Genomic DNA, 12,864 nt, shown 5'->3' with positions numbered 1-12,864 from the left:
ATGTGAGATGTGATCTACACCTTCATTAGGATGATAGAAATTCCCCTTTTTATGGTTAAATTAGTTTTTTATTTGAACATAATTGTTTCAGGGAGCTGAACTTCTAGCGTGAGTGTGGCTGGTGTGGCTTCTTGACAAGCAGTTGCTCCCTTGTGTAAATGAAATCTGTTATTCTGTCTAGTTCCTGTGTAAATGAAATCTGTTATTCTGTCTAGTTCCTGTGTAAATTAAATCTGTTATTCTGTCTAGTTCCTTTGTAAATTAAATCTGTTATGCTGTCTAGTTCGTTTGTAAATTAAATCTGTTATTCTGTCTAGTTCCTGTGTAAATTAAATCTGTTATTCTGTCTAGTTCCTTTGTAAATTAAATCTGTTATTCTGTCTAGTTCCTTTGTAAATTAAATCTGTTACTGTCTTTGTCACGTGTGCTCCCTCTCCGGCCTCTCGGTCACCAGGCTGCTCGTTAGGGCGCACACCTGTCACCATCGTTACGCGCACCTCCATCACTTCCCTGATTACCTGCCCTATATATGTCACTGCCTTTGGTTCCTTCCCCAGCCGTCATTGTTTCTATTCCAGTTTCATGTCTGTGCATTGTTCGTGTTTCTTGTTTTGTATTATGTTTTCTTTTATTTATTAAATGATTCACTCCCTGAACTTGCTTCCCGACTCCCAGCGCACACATTACAGTCTAGTTCCTTTGTAAATGAAATCTGTTACACTGCCTAGTCCCTTTGTAAATGAAATCTGTTATTCTGTCTAGTTCCTTTGTAAATTAAATCTGTTATTCTGTCTAGTTCCTTTCTAAATTAAATCTGTTATTCTGTCTAGTCCCTTTGTAAATGAAATCTGTTATTCTGTCTAGTTCCTTTGTAAATGAAATCTGTTATTCTGTCTAGTTCCTGTGTAAATGAAATCTGTTATTCTGTCTAGTTCCTGTGTAAATTAAATCGTTATTCTGTCTAGTTCCTGTGTAAATGAAATCTGTTAGTCTAGTTCCTGTGTAAATGAAATCTGTTATTCTGTCTAGTTCCTGTGTAAATGAAATATGTTATTCTGTCTAGTTCCTGTGTAAATGAAATCTGTTATTCTGTCTAGTTCCTGTGTAAATGAAATATGTTATTCTGTCTAGTTCCTGTGTAAATGAAATATGTTATTCTGTCTAGTTCCTGTGTAAATTAAATCTGTTATTCTGTCTAGTTCCTGTGTAAATTAAATATGTTATTCTGTCTAGTTCCTGTGTAAATGAAATATGTTATTCTGTCTAGTTCCTGTGTAAATGAAATATGTTATTCTGTCTAGTTCCTGTGTAAATTAAATCTGTTATTCTGTCTAGTTCCTTTGTAAATTAAATATGTTATTCTGTCTAGTTCCTGTGTAAATGAAATATGTTATTCTGTCTAGTTCCTGTGTAAATGAAATCTGTTATTCTGTCTAGTTCCTGTGTAAATTAAATATGTTATTCTGTCTAGTTCCTTTGTAAATTAAATCTGTTATTCTGTCTAGTTCCTGTGTAAATTAAATATGTTATTCTGTCTAGTTCCTTTGTAAATTAAATCTGTTATTCTGTCTAGTTCCTTAGTATAGTTATTTCTTTTTCACATGTCCACATATAGGGACAATTCAACACATTCTAAGACGCACATTGCAAATCATGTTAAAAAAAACTTCAGTGTGAGATACATATTTTATACTAATCCAGTAAACAAATAAATGTATTCAAAAAGAACATTTGTTATATAGTACATGTGATTACACTTGTTGAAGAACTAAGTGATCTAACCCACCGCGTCGTCATGTAATCAAACCACGCTCTATTCTTCTTCTGATGTGATAATCATATGTTGCATTTATTATTTCAGTGGAAAAGTCAGCTTCATTCCTTACAAAGGTTTACAGTTATGTCTAGCAATAATTCCAGAGGAATACAATATCATTATTATATTGTCATTACCAAGAATGACAATGGGAGATTACAGTGCTGATGTAGTACTTCTATTCAGGGTTGGCCTCAGTACATTACAATTCAGCCAACTTAGGACTGAAATTCCAATTCCAAACTTCAATTAAAATGTTCCTCAATGCTTTTCAATGAGGAGAATTGGAATTTCAGTTTACTTCCAGAATTGACTGAATTGAAATGGAACTGAGCCCAACCCTGTAGTCTATTGCAGAACAAAAAGAATAGGCAGTGAAGTGAATGGACTGGACTGCTCAGTTATATCTGGTCATCTCTGCATGCTTGTACTGTAGATGGCATGTCAGTCACTCGCTGTCCCTTCAAATCAGTGGTCAAACTAAACGCAGAAATAGAAAAACATGTCCATTTTTTAATAAGATGCATCACAGAGTTCGTTCAAGAAGGATGAGTGCAAGAAGAATGGTTGTTGTCGTTGTAGTGAGGCTGTGGCATGTCCAGTCTCCGAAGAAATAGAAAAGATAGATAGCACATGGTGAGTGTTGAACAGTGGTCATGTATACATTCACAACAAGGCAGAGGTTCTGCCCACGTCCTGTTTGAAGCCGCGCCAACATTGTGGTTTGTGTTTTGCTCGGTTCGTTACCTCATCAGTAACCCTGAAGAGTCCTCACAGTGGTTAACTTGCCTTAGAAACATAATCAATCGAATAAATGAAAACAGTATCTTAAAGACAAAGCTGGTTCCCACCACAGCCAGAACATGTTGTAGCAGATCTCACTATGACTTCAATGGGACTTCCTTAACGGGGCCTCAACCAAAACGCCACAGCCAGAACATGTTGTAGCAGATCTCACTATGACTTCAATGGGACTTCCTTAACGGGGCCTCAACCAAAACGCCACTGCCAGAGTAATCATTTCTACCCACCCCTGGCTGTGCATCTTGGGATAAGGTTTGCACAGGAGACAACACCCTTACAGATAATCACTTGCAGTTTGATTTGTCCCTGTGTGTCATTAGCCTGATCCCAGATCTGGTTGTGCTCTTTCCAACTCCCAAGCCATGACAATTCTATAAGGAGTTGGTAAGAGCGCATAAACAGACTGGAACCCAGGCTAGTGTAGCTGCAACACTGGCTAACTGACAGAGTATACCACTATAGTATGTCTGCTTCATGACAAGGTGACTTTAAAGGTGGGAAACCTACCGACAGGTATCAAAGCAGAGGCTTAGTGATAGCTAAGGAGGTTGAAATGACGTTGAAATAATGCAAATGTAGCTGCTTGGTTAAGTTTGGTTGGTCTGGCGTGTCGTGACTGAAGCCATGGGACTGAGCAGTGGGTGTCAGTCCTGGAAGCAGCTGGAGCTCTGGATCTGAGAGTGTCAGCCCTGGAACCAGCTGGAGCTCTGGATCTGAGAGTGTCAGCCCTGAAACCAGCTGGAGCTCTTTATCTGAGAGTGTCAGCCCTGAAACCAGCTGGAGCTCTGGATCTGAGAGTGTCAGCCTGGAACCAGCTGGAGCTCTGGATCTGAAGGTGTCAGCCTGGAACCAGCTGGAGCTCTGGATCTGAGAGTGTCAGCCCTGAAACCAGCTGGAGCTCTGGATCTGAAGGTGTCAGCCTGGAACCAGCTGGAGCTCTGGATCTGAGAGTGTCAGCCTGGAACCAGCTGGAGCTCTGGATCTGAGAGTGTCAGCCTGGAACCAGCTGGAGCTCTGGATCTGAAGGTGTCAGCCTGGAACCAGCTGGAGCTCTGGATCTGAGAGTGTCAGCCCTGGAACCAGCTGGAGCTCTGGATCTGAGGGTGCCAGCCTGGAACCAGCTGGAGCTCTGGATCTGAAGGTGTCAGCCTGGAACCAGCTGGAGCTCTGGATCTGAGAGTGTCAGCCTGGAACCAGCTGGAGCTCTGGATCTGAGAGTGTCAGCCTGGAACCAGCTGGAGCTCTGGATCTGAGAGTGTCAGCCTGGAACCAGCTGGAGCTCTGGATCTGAGAGTGTCAGCCTGGAACCAGCTGGAGCTCTGGATCTGAGAGTGTCAGCCTGGAACCAGCTGGAGCTCTGGATCTGAGGGTGCCAGCCTGGAACCAGCTGGAGCTCTGGATCTGACCTATGGGGGAAGTGTATCACAGCAGGTGGCCAATCAGTGTGGCTGTAGCTGGCTCTGGCTCTTCTCATTTGCTGGAGGCACAGTGAGACGTTCCATGGCTCAGCTTGATAGTGAAAAGCCCAGACAGATTCCTTCACACCCTAACATCTACAGGCTCCTGAGCTGGAGGGCAACCAAAATGTGAATTAACGTCAAATCCCAAATCGCCCCCTACCCCCTATGCAGTTGTGAAGATCTAAGAGAATTGAAAAGGTGTAAGCAATATGGTGGAAATTCTGAGGACAATATGGAACCATTACCTTACTGATTATACCTATCTAATAGAGGACAATATGGAACCATTACCTTACTGATTATACCTATCTAATAGAGGACAATATGGAACCATTACCTTACTGATTATACCTATCTAATAGAGGACAATATGGAACCATTACCTTACTGATTATACCTATCTAATAGAGGACAATATGGAACCATTACCTTACTGATTATACCTATCTAATAGAGGACAATATGGGACCATTACCTTACTGATTATACCTATCTAATAGAGGACAATATGGGACCATTACCTTACTGATTATACCTATCTAATAGAGGACAATATGGAACCATTACCTTACTGATTATACCTATCTAATAGAGGACAATATGGGACCATTACCTTACTGATTATACCTATCTAATAGAGGACAATATGGAACCATTACCTTACTGATTATACCTATCTAATAGAGGACAATATGGGACCATTACCTTACTGATTATACCTATCTAATAGAGGACAATATGGAACCATTACCTTACTGATTATACCTATCTAATAGAGGACAATATGGAACCATTACCTTACTGATTATACCTATCTAATAGAGGACAATATGGAACCATTACCTTACTGATTATACCTATCTAATAGAGGACAATATGGAACCATTACCTTACTGATTATACCTATCTAATAGAGGACAATATGGAACCATTACTTTACTGATTATACCTATCTAATAGAGGACAATATGGGACTATTACCTTACTGATTATACCTATCTAATCTTTTCAGATCTACATGAACTGCCAAAGTAGCAGGGGCTAGGGTTTAGGGGCTAGGGTTTAGGGGCTAGGGTTTAGGGGCTTGTGTCTGTTTGGAATTGGGCTGTGGAGATCTACAGTGCACTAAAGCCAAGTATTTGCCATTAAGTTGACACCTGAGGGACAACAGGGACATGCCCACTAGAACTCCGTCTCTCCTGCTTTTCTTCTTCTTTGGATCTTGAAGGTTGATGGGGACATGATGTTAAAGCCAGAAAGTCCATCATCAGTCTGACAAAAACTGACAAAAAATTTAATAATTATTAGTCTGTCAATCTATCCTTGTCTTTTGAAAAGCAAAGGCAAGTTCGCAAGTCTTCCCAGGCGTGATGTAAATAAATGCATCAGTCCAATGGAATGACTTTGAGGTATTGCTAAATGACGTGAGCCCATGCACCAACTCTGATGACTTCTAAAATGGTGGAGGTCAAGTAGGAAATAATTGTTTGTTGATTGTGAAATGAACAAACATTGATATGAGTGCTTTTTGAGTGAAATGAAAAGGTCTTGAACAGACCCAGACGGACTGATAGACCAACAGAAAGGTTTCCAGGCAGAAACGAGTGAGAGGGAAGGGGAAAGAGAGAGAGAGGGCAACCATGCAGGTCATCATGGCAATCAAGTGTCCAAGGTGGACTGTGTGGGTGTGTGTGTGCCTGCGTGCGTGCGTGCGTGTGCGTGTGCGCGCATGTGTACACTGTATGTGTGTCTGTATCTGTCCATCTGTTCATTCATCCATTCATGTGCGTGTTTGCCTCTGTCTGTCTGTTTCAGTGTGTCCGTCCATCCATCCGTCCCACCACATTTAACGGTGGTCAGTGTGGAAAGGTAGACATGGAGGTCCTTGCTCTCCTGCTCCAGTTGAGGCTGGAGCCGGGCCCTGCCTCCTCCTCGGCTGGTTCCTCCCGTTTACTCTGCAGCTTAGCATGGAGCTGGATGAAGCACTGGTCCCAGTCCTCTGGAAGTAGCAACATCAGGAAGCCCAGGCAGATGATCAACACGGCGATCAGACGCACTGCGTTGAAGTGGATCTCACACGTGTACAGGTCAACCACTGGAACACAACATAACAAGGGGTTATATTACCTAAAACTTAACCAATGATCAGGCCTTCATAACGCAACGCTGACAGAAATGCTATAACATTAACACAAACAGGTGCACAACACAACAAATCAATCTGGATCAACACTAGGGGAGAGGGGGGAAGTTGAGACATCCTTGTTTCACCCGGGGTAAGTTGTGTCAAGAGACCACTTTTCTTTTGGACAAGCTATGTTTTCAAAACTGTAATGCTTACATGATTCAATTTGATCACGGATTATGGGCAATGCAGCTTTTAAAGGTAATTTCCCATTGAGCCGACATATGCAGCGTGTACCGTGAATGGGATCTCTGTGAATGCAGTAACATTACCTTTAAAAACCACAACTCCTATAATTGAATTTCCGGCCTGAGTTAAGGTTGTTCCACTGGATGGGATAAATATCTGGAGAAAAGGACAAGGACACAGTAGAGTTGGAGGAGAAGGAGCAGAGACTTACTGGCATTGACAGGGACACTCAGGACGATGCCCAGAGAGATCAATGTGGGGTACGTGACGGCAATGCCAAAGTTCACCAGGATATTGAAAGCTGTGGAGGAGAAAAAGTCTAACTTTACTTATTAACTACAACTATTTTACTCACAGTCAAAAAGAGGAACTAGTCAGCAAGTAAAAGGCAACTTTTCAATGCAGCTTATTAACTCAATTCATTGGGTGGGCGGGAGAGGGGGTTTGCATCAGTCTCCACACTGGTTGCAGGTTTGCATCAGTCTCTACACTGGTTGCAGGTTTGCATCAGTCTCCACACTGGTTGCAGGTTTGCATCAGTCTCCACACTGGTTGCAGGTTTGCATCAGTCTCTACACTGGTTGCAGGTTTGCATCAGTCTCCACACTGGTTGCAGGTTTGCATCAGTCTCCACACTGGTTGCAGGTTTGCATCAGTCTCCACACTGGTTGCAGGTTTGCATCAGTCTCTACACTGGTTGCAGGTTTGCATCAGTCTCCACACTGGTTGCAGGTTTGCATCAGTCTCCACACTGGTTGCAGGTTTGCATCAGTCTCCACACTGGTTGCAGGTTTGCATCAGTCTCCACACTGGTTGCAGGTTTGCATCAGTCTCCACACTGGTTGCAGGTTTGCATCAGTCTCTACACTGGTTGCAGGTTTGCATCAGTCTCCACACTGGTTGCAGGTTTGCATCAGTCTCCACACTGGTTGCAGGTTTGCATCAGTCTCCACACTGGTTGCAGGTTTGCATCAGTCTCCACACTGGTTGCAGGTTTGCATCAGTCTCCACACTGGTTGCAGGTTTGCATCAGTCTCTACACTGGTTGCAAGTTTGCATCAGTCTCCACACTGAAAGTAATCTACAGAAGTCAGTGCTTACCAAAGAGCAGGCCTGCTACCCCACAGAGGTATAACCAGGGGATGTCCTCAAGAGAACCAAAGTATTCCACATGGGTGAAGTACAGGATGACTGGCACAAAGCTGATGAACACAAAATTAGCCCCGCCGACGATCGTCAGAAAGAGCGCTGCCTCCCCAAACTTGGCACTGCCCAGGACCATTTTAAAGAGCACCTGTGGAGAGAGGAAGAGAGAGACAAATAGAATCAAATCAAATTGTATTTGTCACATGCACCAAATACAACAGGTGTAAGTGTAACCGATATGAAATGGCTAGTTAGTTAGCGGTGGTGCGCGCTAATAGCATTTCAATCAGTGACGTCACTCGCTCTGAGACTTGAAGTAGGGTTTCCCCTTGCGTTGCAAGGGCCGCGGCATTTGTGGCGCGATGGGTAACGATGCTTCGTGGGGTGTCAGTTGTTGATGTGTGCAAGGGTCCCTGGTTCGAGCCCAGGTTGGGGCGAAGAGAGGGACGGAACCTACACTGTTACATGCTTACTTACAAGCCTTTAACCATCAATGCAGTTGAACAAATAGAGTTAAGAAAATATTTACTAAATAAACTAAAGTTTAAAAAAATTATTAAATGAAAAAGTAACACAAGAAAATGACATAACAATAACGAGGGTATATACAGGGGGTACCGAGTCAATGTGCGGGGGTACAGGTTAGTCAAGGTAATTTGTAAAGTGACTATGCATAGATAATAAACAGTAGCAGCAGTGTAAAAACAAAGAGGGAACGGTGATCAGGGGGGAGAGGGAAAGGGATAGAGGAGAGTGATAGGAGGGAGGGAGTTGATTTATCAGGTACTGTAGGTACCTCATACATTCACCCCCCTTAACGAGAACATGCAGGAAGACCAAAGAGAGAGGCAGTACCTGCCAACCATCTCCCTGGCCTGGCACTCTGCCACCGCTGTCTGTTGACCACATTAGGCCATTGTGACAGCGGGGTAGGAGACGCCACAGAACAGCCATATTATAGAACAGGAGACGCCACAGAACAGCCATATTATAGAACAGGAGACGCCACAGAACAGCCATATTATAGAACAGGAGACGCCACAGAACAGCCATATTATAGAACAGGAGACGCCACAGAGCAGCCATATTATAGAACAGGAGACGCCACAGAGCAGCCATATTATAGAACAGGAGATGCCACAGAACAGCCATATTATAGAACAGGAGACGCCACAGAACAGCCATATTATAGAACAGGAGACGCCACAGAACAGCCATATTATAGAACAGGAGATGCCACAGAACAGCCATATTATAGAACAGGAGACGCCACAGAACAGCCATATTATAGAACAGGAGACGCCACAGAGCAGCCATATTATAGAACAGGAGACGCCACAGAACAGCCATATTATAGAACAGGAGATGCCACAGAGCAGCCATATTATAGAACAGGAGATGCCACAGAGCAGCCATATTATATACCCATCACCCCCTCTTTGTGTCTGTCTGTCCTCCACGGGCAGTCACCAGTGTTTCCCAAACTGGGTCCTAGGGACCATAAGGGGGGCACGTTTTGGTGTTTGCCCTAGCACTACACAGCTGATTCAAATAATCAAAGCTTTATGATGAGTTCATTATTTGAATCAGCTGTGTAGTGCTAGGGAAACGTGTTTTGGCAACGCTGATATACTGTATATCCATCTGTCTGTCTGTCTGTCTGTCTGTCTGTCTGTCTGTCTGTCTGTCTGTCTGTCTGTCTGTCTGTCTGTCTGTCTGTCTGTCTGTCTGTCTGTCTGTCTGTCTGTCTGTCTGTCTGTCTGTCTACATAACCCACACATCCATCCATCTGTCCCTTCAGAATCTATAAGGATCTGCCTGTCACAGTCTGAACATCTGCAAGTCTATCAAATGAAACACCAAACTACATACCACAATTACGGCCCGTTTAGCCCAGCCCAGATGTTTTAGAATGCTTCATAGTATTTGATAATATCCAATCTAGTCTCCTGTTACCTGATTATATAAGGAACAAATCTAAGGAGACTCACAAGCCTGTCCCTGTATGCACAATGACTCCTTACATGAGACCTAACGTTGTTCCTAATGTGTATCTCATAAAGGAGGATGTTTGGGTGATTTATTCTTTGAAACGTTTTGAGGACATCTTCATCTCACTGAAGGAGAAAATAAAAATGGAGACACATAAAAGGTCTCAGACCTGACACACTTCCTTCCAACCACAAAGAATAACCATGTATTTATTCCTTCCAACCACAAAGAATAACCATGTATTTATTCCTTCCAACCACAAAGAATAACCATGTATTTATTACTTCCAACCAAAGAATAACCATGTATTTATTCCTTCCAACCACAAAGAATAACCATGTATTTATTCCTTCCAACCACAAAGAATAACCATGTATTTATTACTTCCAACCACAAGAATAACCATGTATTTATTCCTTCCAACCACAAAGAATAACCATGTATTTATTCCTTCCAACCACAAAGAATAACCATGTATTTATTACTTCCAACCAAAGAATAACCATGTATTTATTCCTTCCAACCACAAAGAATAACCATGTATTTATTACTTCCAACCAAAGAATAACCATGTATTTATTCCTTCCAACCACAAAGAATAACCATGTATTTATTACTTCTAACCAAAGAATAACCATGTATTTATTCCTTCCAACCACAAAGAATAACCATGTATTTATTACTTGCAACCAAAGAATAACCATGTATTTATTACTTCCAACCAAAGAATAACCATGTATTTATTCCTTCCAACCACAAAGAATAACCATGTATTTATTACTTCCAACCAAAGAATAACCATGTATTTATTCCTTCCAACCACAAAGAATAACCATGTATTTATTACTTCCAACCAAAGAATAACCATGTATTTATTCCTTCCAACCAAAGAATAACCATGTATTTATTCCTTCCAACCACAAAGAATAACCATGTATTTATTCCTTCCAACCAAAGAATAACCATGTATTTATTCCTTCCAACCAAAGAATAACCATGTATTTATTCCTTCCAACCACAATGAATAACCATGTATTTATTCCTTCCAACCACAAAGAATAACCATGTATTTATTCCTTCCAACCAAAGAATAACCATGTATTTATTCCTTCCAACCACAAAGAATAACCATGTATTTATTACTTGCAACCAAAGAATAACCATGTATTTATTCCTTCCAACCACAAAGAATAACCATGTATTTATTCCTTCCAACCAAAGAATAACCATGTATTTATTCCTTCCAACCACAAAGAATAACCATGTATTTATTCCTTCCAACCACAAAGAATAACCATGTATTTATTCCTTCCAACCACAAAGAATAACCATGTATTTATTCCTTCCAACCACAAAGAATAACCATGTATTTATTCCTTCCAACCAAAGAATAACCATGTATTTATTCCTTCCAACCACAAAGAATAACCATGTATTTATTCCTTCCAACCACAAAGAATAACCATGTATTTATTCCTTCCAACCAAAGAATAACCATGTATTTATTCCTTCCAACCAAAGAATAACCATGTATTTATTCCTTCCAACCACAAAGAATAACCATGTATTTATTCCTTCCAACCACAAAGAATAACCATGTATTTATTCCTTCCAACCACAAAGAATAACCATGTATTTATTACTTCTAACCAAAGAATAACCATGTATTTATTCCTTCCAACCACAAAGAATAACCATGTATTTATTCCTTCCAACCAAAGAATAACCATGTATTTATTCCTTCCAACCACAAAGAATAACCATGTATTTATTCCTTCCAACCACAAAGGATGAGGTTTTCCTTTGACTCTGTCCTACTTTTAAGAGAAGACTGCACCATGTCTCACAGTTAAGCAAACAAACGTGTCCTGTGTGTGAGAATGTGTGTGTGTTCGTGCGGGCGCGTGTGAATGTGTGTGTGTGTGTGTTTGTTCATAGAGTAGAGAAGTACCTTGTAGAGTGCAGACATTGAAGCGGAGGCCACAACAAAGGTGATACCCATGACAGAGTGGCTGTGGAAACCGTCAGCGTACGTCATCATCACAATGCCAGCGATGGCAAAGATGGCCGCCACGATCTGCACAGAGAAAGGTGGAGAGGACATATTACAATATATACCACCAGGCAGGTTTTTTAAGGAGCGGGGCACTGCTTCCATTTTATTGGATAGGATAGTGTAGAAGGAGGAAGGGGAGGGTTGAACCGGGATGTGGACATGAAGCTACTATATGGTTAGGTTAAAGGTTGAATTCTTTCACTTTGAATTCAATCTGGATATATTCATAGTGTGAAACTAGAAGTATCTCAACTGCAGTTTAATCTACCATAAATACATTTTACTACTTAGAAAGATGAGTCACTGTTGACTTGACACACCAGGATCCACTTCTGATGTACTTCTACACTGGTTTGAGAGCATCAATCAGACTTGACACCAGGATCCACTTCTGGTTTACTTTTATACTGGTCTGAGATCAGATCATGAAACAGTAAGTACTGAATGTGCCCCAAATGGCACCCTATTCCCCTGGGCCCTGGTCACAAGTAGTGCACTACAAAGGGAATATGGTGTAATTTGTGACATAGCCTAAGGCAGGTAGTAAAACCTGGAGCAGCCTTGAGCCCAGCCAGGGTGGTAAGTTACGGTCGGAGAACCTTACAGTAGCACTGAACAGGTTCACGCCCCAATGGCCTTGTGTGTGTGTGCATGTGTGTGCGTGTCCTTGTGTGTGTGTCAGAGTGACAGAGTTGTTGTTTGTCCCTGTCTTTTGCTTCCCCCTCCCTTTCCTCCAGCCGTTCCCCCTCCCTTTCCTCCAGCCGTTCACCCTTCCATTCCTCCAGCCGTTCCCCCTCCCTTTCCTCCAGCCGTTCCCCCTCCCTTTCCTCCAGCCGTTCACCCTTCCATTCCTCCAGCCGTTCCCCCTCCCTTTCCTCCAGCCGTTCCCCCTCCCTTTCCTCCAGCCGTTCCCCTCCCTTTCCTCCAGCCGTTCCCCCTCCCTTTCCTCCAGCCGTTCCCCCTCCCTTTTCTCCAGCCGTTCCCCCTCCCTTTCCTCCAGCCGTTCCCCCTCCCTTTCCTCCAGCCGTTCCCCTCCCTTTCCTCCAGCCGTTCCCTCTCCCTTTCCTCCAGCCGTTCCCCCTCCCTTTCCTCCAGCCGTTCCCACTCCCTTTCCTCCAGCCGTTCCCCCTCCCTTTCCTCCAGCCGTTCCCCTCCCTTTCCTCCAGCCGTTCCCCCTCCCTTTCCTCCAGCCGTTCCCCCTCCCTTTCCTCCAGCC

General features: G+C 42.7%; 1 protein-coding gene across 2 annotated transcripts in view; it reads right to left on the bottom strand.

Moving 5' to 3' along the window:
* Positions 1 to 1,667: 1,667 nt before the first annotated feature.
* The window catches only part of slc35f3b (solute carrier family 35 member F3b), a 199,726-nt gene continuing 188,529 nt past the window's right edge, over positions 1,668 to 12,864 (bottom strand). For both annotated transcript variants that reach the window (XM_045687037.2, XM_045687041.2), the window contains 4 exons: positions 11,544 to 11,669; positions 7,556 to 7,748; positions 6,666 to 6,755; positions 1,668 to 6,175 (listed from right to left, as the gene is read on the bottom strand). In XM_045687037.2, coding sequence (XP_045542993.1) covers positions 5,937 to 6,175; positions 6,666 to 6,755; positions 7,556 to 7,748; positions 11,544 to 11,669 — 648 coding nt within the window. In that variant the 3' untranslated portion in view covers positions 1,668 to 5,936. The remainder of the gene's footprint in view (positions 6,176 to 6,665; positions 6,756 to 7,555; positions 7,749 to 11,543; positions 11,670 to 12,864) is intronic.

The sequence above is a fragment of the Salmo salar genome, chromosome 01, assembly GCF_965601325.2.
Source record: "Salmo salar chromosome 01, fSalSal1, whole genome shotgun sequence".
NCBI classification, from domain to species: Eukaryota; Metazoa; Chordata; class Actinopteri; order Salmoniformes; family Salmonidae; genus Salmo; species Salmo salar.
This window is presented reverse-complemented; position numbering and strand designations above follow the sequence as displayed.